Here is a 26,089-nt window from a genome sequence, read left to right as displayed (position 1 = left end):
AAAACATGAATAGATTGTTTCTACAAGTCAAACAACTCCAGTGGCTTTGAGATAACTTCCTCCACCAGTCGCATTGTATTATTTAAACCTACCGTACTGTAGCTGCTACTGGTGGGAAAACACATTTGAATTCCAAACAGGAAGAGCTTTTTAACCATGCCAACCTTATCATGCTGGCCAAATCTGTGGTGAAGCAGCTAGTGTTTGACAACAGCTCTTTGTCTTGGGGCGAACTACCTGATGTTTCAAAATCTAATAGGATTTTAAAGATATTTTTGCTTTGTTATGCATTTTTGCTTTATGATATACTGTTGTACTAAATATGTAGATTTTAAATATATGTAGAATATAATTATTATATTGATAAGAGGTTTCTTAAATTATCTGGGTTGGGGGTGTATTTTAGTTATCACTGAAATAGCGACTATCCTACATCCTCCAAATCACTTCCTGTTTCAACTGGACTTGCAACCCCCCTAGTTTATCATAACACCATCAACCCAGATCATGACACTGCACTTCTTTCGCTGTCTCCGTGGAAAACCCTGGACCTGGAAATACGCGCTAACTTCCACAGAACACAGTAGGGACTGCATTACAAAGGGCCTGTTCCAATTATTTAATAATACATCTGCCACTCCTACAGTCTTCTAATTGTCTCCAATTACCCTAGACCGCGTCCCTTTCCATCACATCTGTTTCCACGCCTAAATCACGCCACTTTTGTCTTTTTCAACCCCTTTCAGGTTCTATTTAAGTGGCATGCTCCTTCCTACACACTAGAATAGTTTGCTTGGTGATGCCACGAGGTGGCTCCATCCTGCCATTGTGCTTGATATGATTAAATAATTGCCTTGTATTGTAGGAGAAATGTTAACCATGTATATTATGCTGCCTGAACTTGTTATGTTATATCCTTTATATCCCTGCTATGCTAATGGCCCTTTTGTGTTGAGTCCTGGCCGCCTCCTTAGTTGGTAGTTATATGTTAAGCTCATTCCCTATAAGTCACCTGGCACTACTTTGTCACGTCAGCAGCTTTATGTTGTGTTCCTAATGTTTCCCTTTTGAATCTCCCTTCCAGACCACTACATCCAATCCTATCTCCAAGGCCTTACAAGCCACATCCTAAAGCACAAGCCCTACCTCTGTTCCAAAACACTCCCCCATATGCCTCTGTTCCCTTCCTGTGTTTGAACTTTGTTTAATAAATACCCCTAAACCTGGATTCTGGTCCCATCTCCTGATTCTCATTCTGACTGATGCACCATGGTGGCAGAAATCGTCCTGAACCTAGCTTACAGTCTGTCCTAGTCTTTTTCTAAAGTATCCTCCCTCCCTCAATCAGTGGTGGGACAATTGGATATAAGGAAAGCAATGGGTTTCAAGAATCCAGTACTCAAGAATCCAGTCATGTCAGTAAGTGCTTCACAGCAAAGGATGAGGATGGATGCATTTACATCGTTTTTAAACTGGGCCTAACTCATATGAAATTACTGTACTACTCACGAATATACTGGGGGGTGCCACTCATGCACTTGTACTCCTCCCCTGGCTGGAAGCGGTGGGCCAGCCCAAAGTCGATGATCTTAATGTCAGTGTTTGGGGTCATCTTGGCTGACAGCATGATGTTTTCCGGCTGATTGGGGAAGGGGAGTAAACATGTTACATGCAAAATGAGGTCAATCTGACCATAATGGTCAATTGCATGCTCTGACCGACCGGCATGCAAACAGCATGTTCATCAACACTAGTGAACAGGCACACTCTGTTTAGTGGCACCTGTGGATACAAACACGACCATGTGCGGTAAGCGTGCGGCATGGACATTTCTGCTAATAAGTAACAGTATCAGCATGTTTGTCTGATGTGGTTTTGGGATGGATGAATACAGATATGCTCTTTTCACTTCAAGTACTTATGCCTAAAAGCCTAGGATTTTGGATTCAATAAATGGACAGGTTTTGATGTGTTACTATGTTCATGCATACTACTACATTAGCAGTATTATTGGGGAGGTAAGAGGTTATATGTAAATCACTACCACAGACTATTGCAGCACTGGATTTCTAAATGTCATATGGAGTGAGTAACAAACTAAAGATATGTCAAATCAACACACTAGCATAATTTACCTTTAGGTCAAAATGGCCTATTTGTTTGCTGTGCATAAAGCCCACACCCAGCAGTATCTGCTTCATGAACTCGATGGCTTCGCTCTCTGTCAGGTTCTCCTTCTCAGCAATGAAGTCAAACAGCTCTCCTCCACTAATACTGAAAATAAATGGAGAGAAGTGTTAGAACTTAACTCTACTACATAATTCAGCCACTTCATGGAATCAATGACTTGCCCTGCATGTACGACCTGGGTTCAAATAGTATTGTTTTCTCCTTCCTCCCCCCACTCACAGCTCCAGCACCAGCACCACCTCGGCCCGGCTCTCAAACACATCCTTAAGGGCCATGATGTTGGGATGCTGCAGGGCCTGCAGGACCTCCACCTCCCGCTCCACGCTCTTCCTCTCCATGCCCAGCCGGCTGCTGGCGCACTTCCTAATCTTCAGGAACTTCCCAGCCCAGCGAGCCCCCGTGGCCCGCTCGCGCACCTCCCGCACCTGCCCAAAGTGGCCACTGGGGCGGCGACAAAGTGCAACAATTTATTTACTTGCTTGGAAACATCTTGAAATGGGTAGGTACTACCTGAGTCTATCCAGTAAAAATATGTTCCTCCTGAACACAACACAGATTTATTTATGTAGCTGTTCTGCAATGTCATTTGTGATGGTGAAAAGCAACAAGACTCAGACATGAGTAGTTTCTTTCTATTCACAATTTGGTCCATTTCTTTATTATTTCAATTGCATAGGTTGAATTTTAGTTAACATTGACCTATGCAACAAGACAGCATATGCAAAACTGACCTTGAAAAGCAACTGAATTTAGAGTTATAATACCTTCCTCACCTCAACAGCCTCATACAAGAATACCTTTTATAATGACCATCCTTACCTCCCAAGTACTTCTCCAATCTCATAGAGGTCTTCCACATTATCAAGCTTATTAAAGACTGCCATACTGATCTTCTTCTCCTCAGTTTCACCTCACTGTATGTTACTGTTGGTTCACATCCATGTGCTGCATGGTGCTTTCAACTATGTCTTCACAAGGTCGGGACCTGAACAAAGAGAAAAATAAAACAATTAATATCACAGTTCTAAGGCAAATGTGATAGCATGCAGGGGTATTCAACTCTTACCCTATTAGGTCTAGAGCCTGTTGGCTTTCTGTTCTACCTGACAATTAATTGTGCACACCTGGTGTCCCAGGTCTAAATCAGTCCCTGATTAGAGGGGAACAATTTAAAAAATGCAGTGGAACTGGCTTCGAGGTCCAGAGTTGAGTTTGAGGTGCATAGGGGATGAATTGAATCCTGACTTTTTAAAATTATTATTATTATTATTATTATTATTATTATGGACCCCATAAGCTAATCTTTCTGGGGTCCAAACACAAGGCACATCACACAAAAAACACCACTACACAAAACCAATATTGAGATGTGCACCCGCAACTCAAATGTTCAGACATATCTTCAGTTGAGGCCAATGGATGATTTTAGCTCGAGTCCAATCTGAAATATCTGAAATTAGGATTCCACTCATAAGAAGAAGGCTCTATAGAGCTCGCCAGCTTGTAGTTCTTAATCACGGAAATGAGCTACCTCTGGTTCGTTCAGGCAGTAAATGTAACTACTAAAATATACTTAGTATTGAAAGTAAAAGTATAAATAATTTCAAATTCCTTATATTAAGCAAACCAGATGGCATTATTTTCTTGTTTTTTAATTTACGGATAGCCAGATAAGTGCATGAATTTGACCATTTTCCTGTCCTGCTAAGCATTCAAAAAATAAGTAGTACTTTTGGGTTTCATAGAAAATGTGTGTAGTAAAAAGTACATTGTTTTATTTAGGAATGTAGTGAAGTAAAAGTAAAAGTTGTCAAAAACATGAATAGTAAAGTACAGATACCCCCCCAATTTTTTTTACACCTTTATTTAACGAGGCAAGTCAGTTAAGAACACATTCTTATTTTCAATGACGGCCTAGGAACAGTGGGTTAACTGCCTTGTTCAGGGGCAGAACGGGGATTGTCAGCTTGGGGATTCAATCTAGCCTCTCATTGCACTCCACGTGGAGCCTGCCTGTTACGCGAATGCAGTAATAAGCCAAGGTATGTTGCTAGCTAGCATTAAACATATCTTATAAAAAACAATCAATCTTAACATAATCACTAGTTAACTACACATGGTTGATGATATTACTAGTTTATTTAGCGTGTCCTGCGTTGCATACAATCGATGCGTTGCGCATTCGAAAAAGGACTGTCGTTGCACCAACATGTACCTAACCATAAACATCAATGCCTTTCTTAAAAAATCTTAAAATATATTTTTAAACCTGCATATTTAGTTAATATTGCCTGCTAACATGAATTTATTTTAACTACGGCAATTGTCACTTCTCTTGCATTCTGTGCAACAGAGTCAAGGTATATGCAGCAGTTTGGGCCGCCTGGCTCTTTGCGAACTGTGTGAAGACTATTTCTTCCTAACAAAGACAGCCAACTTCGCCAAAAGGGGGATGATTTAACAAAAGTGCATTTGTAAAAAAATTCATTAAAAAAAGCACAATCGCTGCACGACTTTCCCTAACCATAAACATCAATGACTTTTTTTTAAATCAATACACAGGAGTATATATTTGTAAACCTGCATATTTAGCTAAAATAAATCCAGGTTAGCAGGCAATATTAACCAGGTGAAATTGTGTCACTTCTCTTGCGCTCATTGCACGCAGAGTCAGGGTATATGCAACAGTTTGGGCCGCCTGGCTCGTTGCGAACTAATTTGCCAGAATTTTACGTAATTATGACATAACATTGAAGGTTGTGCAATGTAACAGCAATATTTAGACTTGGGGATGCCACCCGTTAGATAAAATACGGAACGGTTCCGTATTTCACTGAAAGAATAAATGTTTTGTTTTCTAAATGACAGTTTCCGGATTCGACCATATTAATTACCAAAGGCTTGTATTTCTGTGTGTTATTATGTTATAATTAAGTCTATGATTTGATATTTGATAGAGCAGTCTGACTGAGCGGTGGTAGGCAGCAGCAGGCTCGTAAGCATTCATTCAAACAGCACTTTCGTGTGTTTTGCCAGTAGCTTTTCGCAAAGCTTCAAGCGTTTTTTTTGTAACCTTTATTTAACTTGTTCTTAACTCAGTTAAGAACAAATCTTATTTTCAATGACGGCCTAGGAACAACTGCCTGTTCAGGGGCAGAACGACAGATTTGTACCTTGTCAGCTCAGGGATTTGAACTTGCAACCTTCCGGTTACTAGTCCAACACTCTAACCACTAGGCTACCCTGCCGCCCCATTGAGCTGTTTATGACTTAAAGCCTATCAACTCCCAAGATTAGGCTGGTGTAACCGATGTGAAATGGCTAGCTAGTTAGAGGGGTGCGCGCTAATAGCGTTTCAAACGCCACTCGCTCTGAGACTTGGAGTAGTTGTTCCCCTAGTTGTTCCCCCCGCGGCTTTTGCGGAGCGGTGGGTAACGATGCTTCGAAGGTGGCTGTTGTCGATGTGTTCCTGGTTCGAGCCCAGGTAGGGGCGAGGAGAGGAACGGAAGCTATACTGTTACACTGGCAATACTAAAGCTCCTATAAGAACATCCAATAGTCAAAGGTATATGAAATACAAATGGTATAGAGAGAAATAGTCCTATAATTCCTATAATAACTACAACCTAAAACTTCTTACCTGGGAATATTGAAGACTCATGTTAAAAGGAACCACCAGCTTTCATATGTTCTTATGTTCTGAGCAAGGAACTTAAACGTTAGCTTTTTTACATGGCACATATTGCACTTTTACTTTCTTCTCCAACACTTTGTTTTTGCATTATTTAAACCAAATGTTTCATTATTTATTTGAGGCTAAATTGATTTTATTGATGTATTATATTAAGTTAAAATAAGTGTTCATTCAGTATTGTTGAAATTGTCATTATTTCAAATCATTATTTTTTTTTTTTAATCGGGCGATTAATTGGTATCGGCTTTTTTTGGTCCTCCAATAATCGGTATCGGCGTTGAAAAATCATAATCGGTCGACCTCTAGTTGGGACTGCTGTTGGGACAGCTTTATGTAGGCCCTAACAGTTTGAGGGAACCGTTTGTCACCGTTATAGTGCAATTAATGTATTGTTTAGTGTTGCGTTGTGTTGTGGCTTTGCTGGCATGCATCCCACATTTTTCATTTTTTTTTGTCCCACCAAGATTTACATGCTAAAATCGCCACTGATCAAGACATTATCTCACATTTCTTTTAGACTAACATTTAGTTTTCAACCATGGCAATTTGTATTAACCTAGCTGTCTGTCTCGCCGACATTTGCAACATTGTTTCAATATTCAAATTCAATCTCGAACTGATGAGGAATAGAGGCAGGCAGCGTTTCTCAGCCAGTCGAAATCATGAATCAGCTGGCATAATTTTTATGGATATATGCAAAGAAATGTAAATTGAAAAAATGTCAAATAAAACAAAGAACAGCTAGTTTGCAGTCTTTCCAACTTCAGTTTGAAGTTATTGTGTTAGTTGTGTTGTTGGCTAGCTCCTCTGAACAACAGTGTCCTAACGAGAGATAACTTTTTTTATGCCAGGTGAAATCGTGCCTCATTAGCTCATTATTATGGATGTATCCAAATAAATGTCACAACAAAACAGCTTAAACAAATGCAGCTACTGTTGTTATTCTGTCTGCACTGGTTGACGTGACTCTAAGTTAGCCTTAGTTGGCTAGCTTACATTCAAGGGATAAGAACGTTACCAGCCAGTATGGCAATGGAACATTTAGAACAAACAGATACAGAACAAAAAGACTGAACGACTGGGTCCTGTCTCTGGCAACTGAACCAATAGAACGAACGACCAGCCGGCTTAGGTAGCAACCCTAGATTTGTTTAGGGACTATATCTTGTGGACGGATGAAATAGTATGAATAAATTCATCAAAATAATGTTTTTAATGAATATATGTCAATCATTATTGACGTTGTATAAATGTGATAATGCCCTCGAAGCCGGTGTTTGGACTTAATCTCGGGCCTAACAACACCCATGCCAATATATCCTCCAAACACCAGCTTCTCGGACATTGGGTCAACTGGGTCAACTTTTAGCACCTCTATCTCGTAAATGTTTTGTCAGTTTTGACCACTTCTACTGTGGGCAAATATGTATGGGAAGTTAAGTTCAAATCAAAAGGGGTGCAGTCAAAAAGTTATTGAAATCAAATGGAATTACCCATAAGCCTTTATTAGCAGTGAACGCGGAGGGACTGAAGAGTGAGACCGTGTTTAAAAGTGCAAGTTCACAGAGTATTACTCTGCCTCTACCCACCGTATGAAAACAAACGTGATTAAAATAACAGACTAAAACCCTCAGAAAGCCTCAAGTGTCAAAGTACATCAGCGCATGCATCAGTGAGTGTTTTTTCCCCCCTTGGTTTATTAATGCGGCCCTTTTGAATATTTTCAATGGGGATTGGTGATCAGTTTTGAAAGGATTACTGATGTTAATTGCAGGGAAGAATTATCCTTGTCGGGGTCCAGTCGTGCCTAATATAGTGAACCAAATACAGAGAGGGTGAAAGAGAGTGAAAGAGAGAAATGCTGACAATGAGAGAAAAGCATGTTGTCTCCAAAAACCAGCATCATAAAGACAGACAGACAGACAGACAGACAGACAGACAGACAGACAGACAGACAGACAGACAGACAGACAGACAGACAGACAGACAGAACAAAATATGGTGTGAGGGAGGGAGGCAGAAAGAGACAGGGAAAGAAAGAGATTAAAGAGAGTGAGAGAAAGGGAGTGAGGACAAGAGGGGTCAACTTCAACAGTCTGCAATCATATAGAGGTTATGTACGTGCGCCGAATACAACTGGTGTAAACTTAAATGTGTCTATTTGTGACAGCATGTGGGTGTTTGTGAGTCTTCCTGTATATATACCAACTACAGAACACAATAATATCTTTCACTCTCAGACTCTGTCTGACAGTTTTTATGTGCATGCCCCCTCCCCTGCTAAAAATCATTCTCAAGAAGACATTCCCGAGACTCCCCTCATGATCCACCCCCAGCTTCCCACCCCAATACCATGAAGTCAACAACATGACAATATCCTGAGAACAACAGCGTTGATTCAAGAACCAGCTCCCCCGCAACTCCAAAACCACCCCTTCCCCAAATAACACTACAGTGGAACAATGCCCCTTGTCTATGAACGGTGCACTATGTCATCATGTCAAGAGGTCTGATAAGCGGCTAAAAGTGAGGCCTCGCTCCTAAATGTGGGCCAAAATAGACAGACAGACCGTGGCTTTACTGTCTTATCTACGGCACTCTAATCTGAAGAGTAAGTGTGAAGAAGCGGTTGTTTGTGGGTGCCACCAGCAAACTGGTGTCTTTGTGTATGCAAAATGTGTATGTGCGCGTGCGTGCGCGTCTGGCTGACTAGGTGCCCCATAAAACAAAAAATGCCTTGTTATCATACATCTATCCTCACAAGAGATGAGTCAGAGATAGACAGTACAGTTCAGTTCTGAAGAAAATATGCCATCATCATGGAGTGTAGGGAGACTGATCTGTTCTGAGATAACTACTGCTCATCCCACTTGACTTCAGTGTGGGCACAAGCCATGGAACAGTACCACGTAAACAGAGTGTATTCTATTCTGCCAAGAGCAGCGGTCAAATTTGCAACCTTCTGTACAACAACACACGCCACTCAAAACCCACTGTATTAGCCAACTGAGCAAAGAGACTAGTCTGGCACTCCATGAGCGACAATTGACGTTCAGCATGTCACCAATGTACTCCAGCCAACATGCTATGGGGCAGGAGTGTTTGACATTCGATTCACGTTTAGATGGTGCATTTGGTTGTTTCGGCTGCCAGAGCCAATTCACCTCCAAACAGAACATGTAAGGTCCTTGGACTATAATGAGTAACATTAGGCTCATTTAATCCATTATTGGGCTACTGCAGACCCTGACCACACTGGCGTGTCTATGGGAATGTGATCTGTTCATTTTTCAACATTATGTTGAGTTTGGCCTTCCCCTGTGCGTGTTTGTGTGTAACTATAAAGTCGTTTACCAGCTAGTCATAGGATAGCACTTGTAGAAAATACTCAATTGATCACCACATAAGGCAAAAGATTTAGAGAAGATTATGATCATGTGGACACCTCAATAATAATATATGAAAGCTGAATCGTTGGAATTTGGGAACTATGAAAGTCAATGGAGAGAAAGAGAAGTGAGGGTGCCTAAACGTTATGCCAAAAAATATATAATCAGAAACTCGGATGAACCAGTTATGAAAAACAATCCCATAATTTACTCCAGAATAAATGGTGTGTTAACGTGCCCAACTTTCTCATTTTAAAAATGCCAAACTTCAGATTCTGACAATCCATTACAACCATCAGAATATAGCAGAGCACAACCCGAAAATAAATGATCTATTCCAAAAGGTATTGCGGTTTTTCATCAAATTAAACTAGTCGGGAACGATCGAGAGATTGCAGCAGTCGTGCGCAATGGCCTTTGAGAGAAAAGCGGGTGATGAGAGCGGCACATCGTTTATTATCATGGTTATAATATATTGGGTCGCCTGGGTGGTTTACATACACATACACACATATATGTGTGTGTGTGTGTGTGTGTGTGTGTGTGTGTGTGTGTGTATATATATATATATATATATATATAAGCATAAATCAGCGAAAACAAAATGCGTCGAAAAGATCGTCAGGAGAAACACTCACCCAACTGAATGCCTGACCAGGCTCTTTTGCAAACTGAGACAAATAAGTGTTTGTTCTTCTAATGCGTTGCAATGATTTTTTTCCGATGACATCTAGTCAACAAGTAGTAGGACAACTAGTCAACAACGTAGCAAACTCCCCTGTCCATGTGTAGATAAGCCTACAGTCAGAGTTCTTTACAGTTAACCGTGGAATGCGGAAAAGTTCATTTTATTTCTGCCCCTCCTTCGGTTTATACGTAACTTTGTTGGGAGTGCTTGCTTGCCTAGATGCAAACCCGCTATGACTAGGTTGTCACTAGTTACCACAGTCACAAAGCCAACATTGGCTATCATAACAATTAATGAAAACAAAAAAATGCTTTTTGATCTTAATTTAAGGTTAGGTTTTGGTATAAGTTAACAGTGGGGGTAGGTTTAAAATATTTTTTTTTAAGAAGAGACATTTTAGAAATAGGCGGGGTTTGGCCATAATTATGAATTTGTAGCTGTGGTCTCCAATGATAACGCCACTACGGAGTTCCTCATTGTAGTCATGACTTGCTCAAGGAAACAACGCAGGCGCGCGCGCACACACACATATCATATACAAAATATATGGATTTTAAACTCGCACAATGAATATGTTATGATAACTACTGGAATGTGGTACTTGTACAATACAGACAACGCATTCCTATTCTATTAACAAACTAATCCGAGTCTGAAGTTTAGTTGTAAATTGAACAGCGGGAGATATCACGAACAATATCCCTAAGAAACATCAGAAGAACATCAGCTAGACAAAAATGAACAACGTTCAACACTATGCAGCAGTGTTGTAGTACTCGAGACCGGTCTCGGTCTTTTATAGACATGATTGCGCAGTGGCGAACCTATCGGATAGGTGATTCTGAAAGGACAGCATCGGTAATACCGGCGCACTCGTGTAGGAGAGTGCACGTTTTGTTAAACACAACGGGCCAATGGTGTAGTGGAAACTATGCAGGTATATACCGTATACACACTTTTCTTTCAGTGGGCATTGAGTATACTCACTTCTTAATCCCCACGGATGCTTATTAAAGTAGTGTAGTGGAGGTATACGATTATGTAGTACAATAGTGAAATCATACACAAAGTAGCCTACACAATCGCAAATCACGTGAAATGTGTTCGCTTGCGCGCTGCACACAGCCTAGTTTCAGCAGAATACAATATGTAGTCAGCAAACGCGCGCAGCTCAACTGGTTTTCGCATGGAGCCGGTAGGTAGGACATTTCAATGTATGATATCTACCAGTAAATTCTAACTAAGGCAACAATGAGTATGTAAACCAGGTACTGAAAAAGTTTGGTCCGAAGTCTTGGTTAGTTGGCTATTTGTGATGTGCAATTCAGTCATCATGAGCTGTTTGCATCAGGGGCATACTGTAGGCATGAGTGGACCTTCGATGACACAGGCACACCCACTGGGGAGCCAGGCCCACCCAATCAGATTGAGGAAAAACAAAAAAATTATACATTATTATTACAAAAGACACAGTTCCACTCACCAGCTGATGATAATTATTATTACAAAAGACACAGTTCCACTCACCAGCTGATGATAATTTGAAACAACCCTTTCCTTCAGCCAATGACCAAAAGCACACTCTTTGGCCTCATGGGTGGAATGTTATTAATATTTTTTATCATAAATAATAAAGATTACTTTTTTTCTGACATCTGGTGTTTCTATGTCAAACAGTTTTGTTATATCTCAGTCTTCTGTGATATATATAAATATTAAAATTGGGATGCAAAAAAAACAACTATCTGACATGGTACAGGTGTCTTTTTTAAGCCCATAACCATGTGCGGGGTGTATACTTTTGTTTCATAGTAGATATGTTAAAGACTACCTTCAATCCCACTGTGTGACCCTGATCTAGCCCACTGCAGTAAGATGTTAACTTCTTGTTGAAAGTTATTCATGAAAAGGGAGAAGCTAAAAAATTAGCAACAACATCCTCTTCGATAACACCTGCTGCAGCTGCTGCAAACTAGTTTACAACAAAAGATAGATAGCTAGACTGTGGGAAAACTATGGCTTGCTATTGTGAAATGACCTGTTTTAAAAAGAGAAAGAATTTTGTAAAAATGGTTCCCACCCATTACATGTCAAAATGTGATTGGTTGAATCCACCGTCACTCCAAAATGTTGCCCTAATACAGTGGAATGGCAGATTCCTTCTTCCTAGCTTCTGATAGCCTAGCCAATGGCTGATTTAGCTAGCCCCAGAGGCAACCAAAGAAAAACCCTGATTGGATATTTTTTTATATTCAGTGTTAACCCTTTCCTTTCCAACAAAAACTGAAGAGATTAAATCAGAACATCATTGAAAATAACAATATAATTATAATTATTATTGTTATTATTATTATTTTATCCATCTTTAGCCCTTCTCTGAAGACGTAGAAGGCCCTCATTGTTCTCCACTGTGTTTGGGTTAGTAATCATTTTCACCATTCTGAATGTCAGAAAAATCCATATGTTTATCTGAAATATGAACACAGAAATACTGGACATTTTGAACTTTTGTTATGGTGGCAATTTGACAAAATCAGAATTATGTTTTTTTCTGGTCTCAGTCTTGACTCGGTCTCAGACCCCTTGTTCCCCGTCTGGTCTCGGTCTTGCCCCCCGAATCCTTGAGCTGACAAGATAAAAATCTGTCATTCTGCCCCTGAACAAGGCAGCTAACCCACCATTGGATATAATAATTTGTTCTTAAATTACTTGCCTAGTTAAATACAATTGTTTTAATCTTTGCTTATTTGTACTGTTCTTGTCATAATATGGACTTGGTCTTTTACCAAAAAGGCTTATCTTCTGTATACCACCCCTACCTTGCCACCACACAACTGATTGGCTCAAACGCATTAAGGAGGAAAGAAATTCCACAAATTAACAAGGCACACCTGTTCATTTAAATGCATTCCAGGTGACTATCTCATGAAGCTGGTTGAGAGAATGCCAAGAGTGTGCAAAGCTGTCATCAAGGCAAAGGTTGGCTACTTTGAAGAATCTCAAATATAAAATATATTTGGATTTGTTTAACACTTTTTTTGGTTACTACATGATTCCATATGTGTTATTACATAGTTTGATGTCTTCACTATTATTCTACAATGCAGAAAATAGTTTGGTTTTTTAAAGAAAAAGAAAAACCCTTGAATGAGTAGGTGTTTCCAAACTTTTGACATACTGTATGAGGTGATGACTAATTGAGCCCAGCTGTCAGCTATGCCTCAACTTCACTACATTGGTGTCAGAAGTGGGATCTGTTATGATATGAGACATTATATATGCCAATTAAAAAGTTAATCCCGTTACTTTCAAACCTTACATTTTTGATTATCAAACATAATTGAATCTGTGAAGATTAAAGGGGTAATCTGTAAGTAATCAAACCGCCACTGTTTATTAAACAGTTAAGGGTTGGGGTTGGAGAAATGTTACCACTCTCAAATTCATAGACAGAGTTATGAATATAAGGTCTGACCATCTATGACATCAACTTTGAATTTCTGGTTCTCATGAGGCATTTATAAGTTATATTCTTCAATAATCAATTCGTTATAGGTCTATATAAATAATTTAAAAGTAAAACAAGAAATGGATGTATCAATCGCAGATTTCCCCTTTAATTTAGCCATACCCCAGTAGCCTACAGTACTGTATATCCATATTTCAATGTAGATAAAGGTTACAACTGAGCCATAGTCAGAGCCACTACACAGTGCATTGGTCAGTGTGATGTCATGTGAGTCAAGCCCCTTGGGAGCAGTGCAGAGAACTGTATGTTCAAATCAACAGCCTGGTCTCATAGACTAGACGTAACATAGTAAATGTAAATCCGGGACAATCAAATTAGTGTGATTTGTTATGTTTGGTATAGTTACATAAGGCAAAAGGTTAGTTAAGGCAAAAACAAAAGGTATAACATGAACATCTAGCAACCCAAAGGTTGCGTGTTCGAATCTCATCACGGACAACTTTAGCTAATTAGCAACTTTTCAACTACTTACTACTTTTTTGCTACTATGCAACTACTTATGATGTTAGCTAACCCTAAACCTTTTAACTAACCATTCCATTCCCATAACCCTAACCTTACCCCTTTAACCTGTTGAGTGTAGGGGCAGTATTTTGATGTTTGGATGAAAAACGTACCCAAATGAAACTACCTATTTCTCAGGCCCAGAATCTAGAATATGCATATCAGATTAGGATAGAAAATACTCTAAAGTTTCCAAAACTGTCAAAATATTGTCTGTGAGTATAACAGAACTGATATTGCAGGCGAAAACCTGAGGAAAATCCAACCCGGAAGTGCTGTTTTTCCTGAAAGCCACTGATAATCTCCCTCGATCTGGGGCTCCACGCAAGATCTCACCCTGTGAGGTCAAAATGATCACAAGAACGGTGAGCAAAAATCCCAGAACCACACGGGGGGACGTAGTGAATGGCCTGCAGAGAGCTGGGACCAAAGTAACAAAGCCTACCATCAGTAACACACTACGCCGCCAGGGACTCAAATCCTGCAGTGCCAGACATGTCCTCCTGCTTAAGCCAGTACATGTCCAGGCCCGTCTGAAGTTTGCTAGAGAGCATTTGGATGATCCAGAAGAAGATTGGGAGAATGTCATATGTTCAGATGAAACCAAAATATAATTTTTGGATTAAAACTCAACTCGTCGTGTTTGGAGGACAAAGAATGCTGAGTTGCATTCAAAGAACACCATACCTACTGTGAAGCATGGGGGTGGAAACATCATGCTTTGGGGCTGTTTTTCTGCAAAGGGACCAGGACGACTGATCCGTGTAAAGGAAAGAATGAATGGGGGCCATGTATTGTGAGATTTTGAGTGAAAATCTTTGGAGGGAGTTGAAAGTCCGTGTTGCCCAGCAACAGCCCCAAAACATCACTGCTCTAGAGGAGATATGCATGGAGGAATGGGCCAAAATACCAGCAACAGTGTGTGAAAACCTTGTGAAGACTTACAGAAAACATGTGACCTCTGTCATTGCCAACAAAGGGTATATAACAAAGTATTGAGATAAACTTTTGTTATTGACCAAATACTTATTTTCCACCATAATTTGCAAATAAATTCATTAAAAACCCTACAATGTGATTTTCTGGATTTTTTTCCCTCATTTTGTCTGTCATAGTTGAAGTGTACCTATGATGAAAATTACAGGCCTCTCTCGTCTTTTTAAGTGGGAGAACTTGCACAATTGGTGGCTGACTAAATACTTTTTTGCCCCACTGTATATTGTAAAAACAAACTGAGGATTGATTATAAAAAACGTTTGACGTATTTCTACGAACTTTACGGATACTATTTGGAATTTTTGTCTGCCTGGTCGTGACCGCTCGAGCCTGTGGATTTCTGAACATAACGCGCCAATCACATGGAGGTATTTTGGATATAAAAATAATATTTATGGAACAAAAGGAACATTTATTGTGTAACTGGGCGTCTCGTGAGTGCAAACATCCGAAGATCATCAAAGGTAAGCGATTCTTTTTATTGCTTTTCTGACTTTCGTGACCAATCTACTTGGCTGCTAGCTGTTTGTAACGTTTTGTCTACTGAAAGAGATGTCCTTACATAAACGCTTGGTATGCTTTCGTCAAAAAAGCTTTTTTGAAATCTGACATGCCAGGTGGATTAACAACAAGCTAAACTGTGTTTTGCAATATTGCACTTGTGTTTTCATGAAAATTAAATATTTGTAGTAATTTAATTTGAATTTGGCGCTCTGCAATTCAGCGGATGTTGACAAAAATGATCCCGCTAACGGGATGGGTGCATCAAGAAGTTAACCTAACTCCTAACCTTAACACCTAAACCCTAACCCCTAGCCTAGCTAACGTTAGCATTAGCAAAAACAAATAATAATTTGTTACATATCATATGTTTTGCGAATTCGTAACATATTGTATGTTTTGCAAATTCATATCATAAGAATTATAATTTGTAACATATATCAAATTCGTAACACATCATACGAAATGGATGATGGACATCAACAAATTAATACATACAATAAGAAACATAATACACCACACTAAATGGAGTATCTCGGATGAATATACAGAATAACATGAAATGTTCTGAGACGAGGTTGCAATCAGAGCTCACGATGCTCTTTGCTCCAGTGCACACATGCACCTAATTTCCATTACTTCGAATTAGTACCACTACACACAACACAACCAGATTTTCATTAGGGTATCACATAAAAATAACTAGGATAGAGCATTTGATTATACAGTAGCCTATACATTATGAATATAAAAGCCCTCCCGCTCTCTCTCTCTCACTCACTTACACACACACACACACACACACACATTACAGGGAGAGAATAGCATGTCATACAAAACACGACCACCGGTATTTACAACTGTGTGAATTTAATTCTACAATAAATCCACCTGGATAAAAATAAATACCTGCAAAATATTGGTCTCCTTTTCTCGGAATGTAGCCTATTATAAGCGTGCAGGCAACGCTGTTTCGTTTGATAGCATTCAGGCAGCGTTGTTTCGTTTGAGTTGCGACATACCACAGCAATGCAACATTGTCTGATACCCCCGCTATCGTTCTGCTTTTCTGTATGAGTAAATAACGATACCGTCGTTGTACGCACCAAAGGCGGCTATGGAAAGAGCTCACCTGTTTTCGAAACTGTCCGCGTGGCTGCGCACGAAGACGTCACGAATCGTGCCAGTCCAACAGAGGTCCGAAATAGAGGCACGAAACGGCTGTCTCAAACAAGACAATCGTTGAAAAAGTGTGAGGTTTGTATATATTATATTGAGTTGTACAGGCATGCTATGCCATTCGAAAAAACGAACCCGACAACCACACTTCCTAGATATGAAGCAACTTGTCAAGTCGCCATATGGTCCATTATGTTTCAATGATTCTATGCTGTAACACACAACGATGGTGAGATATTGTCAGCCTGTGTGTGTGTGGTGGCACCCTATGGTATGGCTATATACACACTAATTCATTGAAATGAGATCAACGACATTCATGGTTTGAATGAAGATGATAATTAATCATGACGATGATGATATGCAAATTGGCCTTTGATCGTTTGTTACAAGATGTCATGTTTTTATTGTGGCACGTGTGCTGTATCATCCCCAAAACATTATTTTAGGATGTGTTTGGTTCTTGCACCGCTCTGTGGAATTAAAATTGAACTGTTATTTATAAGTAGCCAAATCCTACTGTAGTTCTGCCCTAATCCTTTCTCTTTACCTTTCACATTGGAATAACCACAAGTCTATGGCCTAATACTCCGATAAATACAAATTATTTTTAAAAATTGCATGGAATACACCTGATTTAATAAATGTAGCAAATTGTTATTATGATTATTGTTTTTATACAGTAATACACAGTAAGTATACATACACGGATGGAACAGAAGAGTTGTGGACATAATATAAGCTCTTAGGAAAAAAACTGCTCTAAATGTTTCATAATTAGTAAGTGCCATGTCACATGACAAGTTGAGACAATGGCAGCTATAGTGTAACTTACTTGGTTATTTGTAGGTGGAAGGAAGTGGAAAGAAATGTCACAGAATGCAGTACAGTAACTGAGACAGAGAGAGTGGTGTGTGTGTGTGTGTGTGTCTGTGTGTGTGTGTGTGTGTGTGTGTGTGTGTGTGTGTGTGTGTCTGTGTGTGTCTGTGTGTGTGTGTGTCTGTGTGTGTGTGTGTGTGTGTGCCTGCAGGTTTGTTTATGTGAAATATGTATTTGTGTGTTTTGAGAGAGAGAGATGGAGAGATGTTTTGAGGTATGGGGAGACAGCGAGAACAGGAGAGATGTTTTGAGGTATGGGGAGACAGCGAGAACAGGAGAGATGTTTTGAGGTATGGGGAGACAGCGAGAACAGGAGAGATGTTTTGAGGTATGGGGAGACAGCGAGAACAGGAGAGATGTTTTGAGGTATGGGGAGACAGCGAGAACAGGAGAGATGTTTTGAGGTATGGGGAGACAGCGAGAACAGGAGAGATGTTTTGAGGTATGGGGAGACAGCGAGAACAGGAGAGATGTTTTGAGGTATGGGGAGACAGCGAGAACAGGAGAGATGTTTTGAGGTATGGGGAGACAGCGAGAACAGGAGAGATGTTTTGAGTTATGGGGAGACAGCGAGAACAGGAGAGATGAGAAGATACAAATATTTAAAAAACGAACGCGACAACAATGCAGCTGTGAGAAAGATAACAGGAAACCAGAGACAATCATCTATGAATGAATGAGGAACTATATTTCTATGCATTACTATGCATTGGATCCCAACATCTGCCTTGCACAGTGCATTGTGCAGTATTTTCATGAATTCCTGCTAACTTTTCATTATTCAGTGTTGAGAGTGTATTTCGGTGTTAGTTGACCTTATGGTGAACCAATGAGAGCTACTTTGGTCATAGTTAAATCTAGGCCCAATTTCAGTCAATACAGATACAGGAAATCGCACTGCGGGTTCACTCAGGGGCGAATCTTCAATCCTTCCTTACACTTAAGTAAGATGTTTCCTATGTATTTTAAATGAAAGACAGATGTGATTTCACATAACCAATGACAAAGTCTGCGAAAGGAACAACATGTGGGGAGGGACAGTGTTAACGTGGTTCACAGAAGAGTCATCTGGCTTCCACAGTGCTATTTTCCATCATCTGCAATTGAGTGTATTGAGTCCTCCTCATTCTGTCTGACTAAGTTCAGCTCACTTTTTCATTTTCTCCAGTCTTCCTATCTCTGTTGTCATTTGTTAAGTTGCGGTGCCTCACTCTTCCTGTGTGTGTGTGTGTGTGTGTGTGTGTATGTGTGTGTGTGTGTGTGCGCATGGGTGGGGGCATGTGACTGCCACTTTGTTCTTTGTGCTACATGTCTCTCAGTTCTCTAACTTGACAAATGCAAAATGTGCACCAAAAAAGGAGCGCTAGGTTACTTGTAGGCAACAGGGTAAAGATTCAGCTCAGCTCATGCAAATTATTGTTTCTTCTGTGATGGACATGAGCAGTTGTTATTTGTAAAAATAAATAAAAATTAAGTCTAAAAATAAGAATAATACATGATAATTGAAGCTACATGCACATACTGTATCACTTTTGGTATATGTATGCACAATTAGGACATAATTATGTAATTAAGAAATTGGTAAAGATGACATTTCCCCTCCCCCACCCACAACAACTTGTTGTTCTCTTTTTATTATGTTTCCCCCCCCCCCTCCCCCCCCCCACACACACAGCAGTTGATGTAGAGGAGGAAAGAGATGTTCAGACATCCGTTGATACAGCCGTCGTGTGACGACCTATTTTAAATGTCATCATGGACTTTGACTACCAGCGCTTAAAAGGTCAGGCTTATACTTTTAACCATTTTATAATCAACCAGAACTATGTAGGAACAATGTTTTCATTACTAACTCATTTAATATCATTGCTATTGTTTACCATTGCTTACATTTTTATTGCCGTTTGAGTCTTTATTAACAAACAATTTATAGTTTAGAACTATGTTTAAAAAGGATCATGTCAGGATTCACGGAGTGTGAATCCTGCCCGTTGCTCCATCTATGAATTTGAGAGTGGTTACATTTCCCCATCCCAATCACTCAGCAAACCAAGGGTCTGCTGTTGGGCTGAAAGAGTTAGAGAGAAAGGTTTGTCTGCGCACCTGAAGATTGTGTTAGCCCACTAAGCTAGGCATTAGCTGTGGGAGCTAATTCAGGTCTCAGAAAAAGGTTACTCGTCACACAAGAGTAGTTACCAGATTACCTTGGTTACACTCCACCTTTTCTCCAATAAGATATCAACAGCTAATAGGCATCAACTGACAAAATCTGAGTCACAGCAAAAATGCGACCAACTGAGTTTGAAAAAAAAAAATACAGCTGTGCTTGTTATAAAATGGATTATTTGTGTGAATTCTAGGTGCATCCAATGCACTAATGTGAATATTGCATTGTCTACGGTGTTATCTACAATACCCGAAGTTGATGCTAAAAGTGATCTGAATTGCTTGATTGTCAGAGAAAGTATGCACTTTACACCCTTCTAACTTCCATTAATTGCTATGTTTTTTTAATGTTGTCTTGTGTCTCATGTGTTTTACTACAGTGCCTTCAGAAAGTATTCATACCCCTTGACTTATTCCACATTTTGTTGTGTTACAGTCTGAATTAAAATGGATTAAATATTGTTTTGTTTCACACAATACCCCATCATGACAAGGTGAAAACATCAAAATCCCCATTAAAATCCGTCAATTTAGGCATTTTTTGCAAGGGCACCGCATCCGTCTATGTCGGGCTTCAGCATCTGTTGTGGAAGGTAACCGAGTTACTGCAGTGTTTGTCAGACCATGAGAAAAATCGGTCTTCTCACGAAAACTCACAAAATGTGTTCTTAACTGACTTGCCTAGTTAAATCAAATAAAATAAATACTGTACTGTTATTGAGCCCATAATATTTTGTTAGTTCATAATATTGTGTTTGTTAAATGTTTTAAAAAAAAGAAGGTTTCTTTGGCCGTCACTTTTGTGATAGTTAATGGTTAGCTTTATAAATTATTTTGTGTTGGTTTGCAGATGTTGAAATCCTCAGGCGAGAAGAGCGAATCAGCTGCCTGCCAATCCAACCCCAAAAGCCTGTACCACACCAGCATTCTGCTCAAGACCCACCCACCCGCCAGACTCCTCCAATCAAACCCAGGCGGAGCTTAAAGGTTCCCAAAACCCTTCGTGAGGAGGTGGTGCTACCAGCCAAACAAACCAATGGCCAGGAGAATGAGGTGACAGAATAAACATTTTACATTAGATTTACCAGATCAGTGGAAACTCTACTATTGGGTCAAAATACAGAAATTTGCATGCTTTTCAATAGTGTTTTCTATGCATGGTAGACACAACACAGACAAACATTTGTACAATTTCTACTGTATGTGAATGCTTGTTTTCTAAAATGTATATGTCTGTGTATTTGTAGAGGACTTCCCGTAAGCCTCCAGTCAGATTGTCATGTGTGAAACCAGCAGCCACGCTTTACACCCTAAACCACATAGTGCAGTTAGAGACAGACAACTTCCTGTGGCTCGGCCAATAAAAACATCCATGTCATGGTGGGATAGAAAAGTTCAAATAAAGACAACTGAAAGTTACCTCTCTACGTTCAGTGTTGCATGGGTCAGCCAAGTTCAGATTCTGTCTCCAGAGCCTTCTCCAAGATCCTACCGGTTTGATGTGCATAAATGGGAAAGGATAGGTGAAATACTATGGTGGGTTTATTTTGCTGGAACGAAAAAGGCATGGATGAGCATATCAAGTGTATAAAATGTAACTGTCTTCTCTTGCTAAGGTAACTTCTGTGGGAACGTATCCAAGCTTACCTGTGTAAACAACAGCCGTGTTCTCCCTCTCCTACCCCCTCTCGCCCATCTCTTTCCTTCCCTCTTTCAGACAAGGTGGAGCTATACGTATTGCTTATAGTTGGTAGGTGCTATTTCTGGACCGGGCCTTGTTCTCTCATACACTCTCCTTTTCCCCCTTTTTGTTTTCTTTTCAGAATTGCCTTAAAATCTCCACAATAATGGAAAGATACCCGACAGCACAACAGACAACTATTGAATGTGCCTATAAATCTCACAACCCTCCCTGTCTATCTCCCTCTATCAGATAGTAGTGAAGAGGGTGTCTCCTGCTCTGACTCTGGGTGGCCCCGGGCCCCTGGAGCCCTTGTCCCCGTCCCTTCGGGCACACACCCTGCTGTGGTTTGAGAGGACACAGCTTCCCCGCCTGTGTCGGCCTGGTCGCCCAATGCCCCGCTGGCTACACGGCTTCGCCACACGCAGGTCAGACTGCTAGCACACAGAAACATATACTGGCATACATATTATCTGCAATAGAAAAAAGAAACATGGCGCATTCAGGGAAACAAGTGCATATGCAAAAAGACCGCAGACACACATGCACGCACGTACAATCAAACACACATAAAACACACACATGCACGCACGTACAATCAAACACACATAAAACACACATGCACACATACACACGACCACAGATGACACGACAAATGCAAAGGGACAAACATACTCATCTTGATCATTCACACTTTGAAAGCCTCAGATGGCTCAAAGTGGAGGAGAGATTCTCTCAGATTTAAATTGTGTCTTGTATATAAGATTGTCAACAGTATGGTCCTCAAGTACCTATGTAATTATACTGAACAAAAATGTAAACAATTTCAAAGATTTTGCAGAGTGAAATAAGTCAATAAATGAAATAAGTCCATTGAAATTAACCTATTAAAACTCACGGGCGATTGGTAAAGCTTAAACCAAGTTTATTCACCCATTGGGCCATTACATCTGCATAAGACAAAAAAACATATTCACACAAGCACTGATATTTAACGCTTTCTCCTATGCTGAGTCTCCTCCTACACATCTGAACAGCCAATGCATCTCTGTTGCTAGACAGAACCTTAGTGATATCTGTTCCATTTCCTCTGACCTGACCTCTGCCCCAAAGTGCTCACTCCTCCCAAACTCACGGCTGTGATGTTGACTCGTACCAGACTGTCTTTTTCCCTCCCATACGATCCCTGATGGCTAACAATAACATATCCAGACAGAACGTGAACGTCATACATTCCTCTCTCCCCCTCAGTGACACGAATAAGTATATTTCATATTCTCAGAACCCAACAATATACATTGATTAGGCCCTAATCTATGGATTTTGCATGACTGGGCAGGGGCGCATCCAATCCAATCAGAATGATTTTTTTCAGTTTTCATGAATGTGATCTTAATTGCCTACCGTCTGTAAGCTGTTAGTGTCTTAACAACCATTCCACAGGTGCATGTTCATTAATTGTTTATGGTTCTTTGAACAAGCATGGGAAACAGTGTTTAAAAACCCTTTACAATGAAGATCTGTGAAGTTATTTGGATTTTTAAAGAATTATCTTTGAAAGACAGGGTCCTGAAAAAGGGAAGTTTCTTTTTTTGCTGAGTTTAGTAGCACGTCTCAAAAGTGAGCAGTAGACCAACAGTACGTGGGTGAGAATGTTTGTTGTTTTTAATGTTTTTAAAATGGTCTAATAAATTCAATCAAAAATACAGGTCATATTCATATTCACACACAAATATTTCTCACTTAGAGAAAGAGGTACACATGCAATTGAATCCAAATCTGGGACTGCAGATTTCTCAAAAACAAGCATTTTGTACCTCCTTGTTTCGGCTCATTTGCTACCGTTTTGAATCTAGTGAATACGGCCCAGGATTGAAGAACACTGTTCGAAAGCTAGATATGTAAACAAAATAGAAAATAGTTCAGAAAGTGTTAAAGGTGCTGCATGGTCAATCCGGCATCTGCATTGGCCGTGCAGCAGTTACGGTGATACGACCTCTGCAGAAGTCAGGGCATTCATACTTCTTGCACTTCATGGAGCAGCGCAGAGATGTTGTGACAGAAGTTGTCAACAAAGGGAGTTTGTGTTTATACAGGACCTCCCGCCCCCACCTACTGTCAACCAATCAAGTCAATGCAGAGCTATATGGAGCCCTCCTCGTTGTTACAAAATTTGGGAGGCAGATGGCAGTGTGGTACGGAGCTCAATTAGGCCTCTGCATGCCTCTGGAGGCCCTGCAGTTGTGTCACACCCTCCATACGGAGCCTCCGACCACATTTTCGGATCAAGTATAACTTGGCTTTTACTCAGCACTAGAGGGGAACGGATAAGGCACGACACACATCATGAGTCAAAGCAAAGACATGTAATTGTACACACATACATACGTGCTGTGTTTGTACAGCTTATGCAGTTTGTTAAAGATGAATTGTTCTCACTTTTCTCTGTGTGTGTGTGTCTCTCGACTGTTTGGATAGGGAGGCAGAGGAGCTTCTAAAGGACAAGCAGCAGGGCTGTTTTCTGCTCAGGCTCAGCGAGTCAAAGATTGGTTTTGTACTCTCGTACAGGTAAAGTCACAACAGACACACACACACACACACACACACACACAAAGACATTTTTAGACAGACACACACTTTTCCCTCCAGAGGAATGGATAGGTGCCGCCATTTCATCATAGAGGAAGAAGAGGGTGGCAGAGGGGCGTGTTTCCTCATCGCTGGGGAGGAGAGTCGCCATAGCAGCCTGCAGGAGCTGGTCAGCTATTACACCCAGTATCCCGTGGGGCCCTTCAACGAGATTCTCACCACGCCCTGTGACGAGGTGCCGAGTATATATTCCACACCATGCCTTCTTCATAAGCGAAAGGAAAAGTCATTGGCACCACCTAAACATCTAACAAACTTAAATGTTGTGGCAAACTATCCTTTTAGGTAAACTCAACTGCAACAGTTTGTTTCTCAATCTTTCTCCTCTTTTACTCTCTCAGTCCAGTGAAGCTTGTGAGGGTACAGTTAAACTGGGGTTGCAGGATGAAGGTGGAGAGACAACGAAAGTGACCGAAAAGGAAGCCTCATCATATGCACTCTCGGCTCCTGCCACTGTCCATGTCCAAGAGATATTGGCCAGCTCAGCCCCTACAAACGACGGGACGCCAGAGTATGCTGTGGTGAAGAAGGTGCTAAAAAAGTCCCTTTCTCTACCAGAAAACCAGCTTGGGGAACTGTTGGTGGTAAGGAACTATTCTCCCTTTAACATTTGTAAGTTAAACAAACCCACAAAAAAAGTCAATGCTATTAATGGATTAACAGACTACATGACAAAACATTTTCCAGGTGACAAACCTGATCCTCCCCGAAGATGTGACAGAACCTGACGTTAGCTGTGCAGGAGCATTTGGCGGGGGAGAAAACGCCTTCGACGCACTGTACGCCCGGGTCAACAAGCCACCAAGCATGCTTTCCCATACATCTCCCTATGTCAATGTGGGCAATCCTCCAGGCCAGGAGGCGACAGCGTCCTCCGTCCCTCTCATGCACCGTGGGTCCACGGGGGACCCATGCTACTGGAAGTTGGAGCCCCTGCACACCTACGAGGAAACCCCTCATCTGGTTCAACGTGAAGAAGAGACAAAGGAACACATCGACTTCTACGCCATGGGGCGCTGGCGGGATGCCGAGAGGAGTACAGGTGGGCGAGGTGAAAGACAAGACTAGCTACTTGTCTTTCAAGGGTTGTATTGTTATTGGCCTGAGCAAGGCACGGCATGCCTGATTTGACCTGAAATTACACATACAGATTTTTGCATGTCTAGAATGAACAATGGACATATGACTGTATACATGTATTACAATATATCTGCTCTCTTTTGTAGACCCCCAGCATCACCTCTACTCAGAGGTGAACCTAAGAACAAGAGAGGCCCCCAGTCACATCCCCCTTCCAGCCAGGACAGCCCCCAACCGGCCTTTACGACTGCCTCCCAGGCCTGTTAACTGCCCCCCTCAACAGGACGGAAGTGTGCAGGTATTGGAACACCAAACATACATTGTTGAGCATATATTATCTACTCCAGGGGTGTCAAACTCTCCATGGAGGGCCGAGTGTCTGCAAGTATTTGGTTTTCCGTTCAATTAAGACCTAGACAACCAGGTAAAGGGAGTTCTTTACCAATTAGTGATCTTAATTCATCACTCAAGTACACGGGAGTGAAACCCCGCCCTCTGACACACGATCTACACCATTTTGGTAAGAGGTTGGCAATAAAGAAAAGGCTAATGTATTCTAAATAACTGATGTTAATCAGGCATTTTCAGTAATTGAGTAAAAACTACACACTGGTAGATAAGGTAGTTTGAAAATGTTAGATAAAAAATATACAGATTTGATATAAAAGTATTTTGATAAGGTGTTATTTATTTTTTTCATGCACTTTTCTAGCGATGTGGAGATCCCATCTTGTCCACTTCCCCATCCCGACCTGGAGTCTTTCTGACACCTTGTTCAGAACGACCTTTGACCCAAGACCCGAGCACCAGCATCTATGAACAGATCCCAGAGAGGCCAACCAGTTCAAGGCCTCCACCCAATCCGACCACTCCTTACTAAGACCCTATCATACAACTCCCCTTGTAAACAAAATAAACTATAAACCCTAAACACCGAAGACCCTCTTTGCAAATATCCAGAATT

At 40.7% G+C, this 26,089-nt stretch overlaps 2 protein-coding genes across 4 annotated transcripts in view; one reads left to right on the top strand and one right to left on the bottom strand.

Annotated features, from left to right (window-relative positions):
• Positions 1–16,860, bottom strand: part of LOC115128498 (death-associated protein kinase 2-like) — a 32,065-nt gene extending 15,205 nt beyond the window's left edge. The window contains exons 1-5 of one of the 3 annotated variants that reach the window (XM_029658373.2): positions 16,624–16,860; positions 3,010–3,175; positions 2,410–2,631; positions 2,136–2,274; positions 1,510–1,639 (exon numbers count right to left, since the gene is read on the bottom strand). In XM_029658373.2, the coding sequence (XP_029514233.1) occupies positions 1,510–1,639; positions 2,136–2,274; positions 2,410–2,631; positions 3,010–3,074 (556 nt within the window). In that variant the 5' untranslated portion in view covers positions 3,075–3,175; positions 16,624–16,860. Of the gene's footprint in view, positions 1–1,509; positions 1,640–2,135; positions 2,275–2,409; positions 2,632–3,009; positions 3,176–9,911; positions 10,141–16,400; positions 16,599–16,623 lie in introns of those variants that run through there. The other 2 variants (XM_029658372.2, XM_029658371.2) reach the window with 2 other exon arrangements.
• Positions 16,861–19,224: 2,364 nt separating this feature from the next.
• Positions 19,225–26,056, top strand: si:ch73-109i22.2 (SH2 domain-containing protein 2A). The gene is made up of 9 exons (XM_029658369.2): positions 19,225–19,332; positions 20,566–20,768; positions 21,649–21,824; positions 23,875–23,964; positions 24,046–24,220; positions 24,387–24,629; positions 24,733–25,087; positions 25,272–25,423; positions 25,838–26,056. The coding sequence occupies exons 1-9, from the start codon at positions 19,305–19,307 to the stop codon at positions 26,003–26,005; spliced, it is 1,590 nt and encodes a 529-aa protein (XP_029514229.1). The 5' UTR covers positions 19,225–19,304; the 3' UTR covers positions 26,006–26,056.
• The last annotated feature ends 33 nt before the right edge of the window (positions 26,057–26,089 follow it).

The sequence above is a fragment of the Oncorhynchus nerka genome, linkage group LG4 (assembly GCF_034236695.1).
Source record: "Oncorhynchus nerka isolate Pitt River linkage group LG4, Oner_Uvic_2.0, whole genome shotgun sequence".
Taxonomy (NCBI): Eukaryota; Metazoa; Chordata; class Actinopteri; order Salmoniformes; family Salmonidae; genus Oncorhynchus; species Oncorhynchus nerka.
This window is presented reverse-complemented; position numbering and strand designations above follow the sequence as displayed.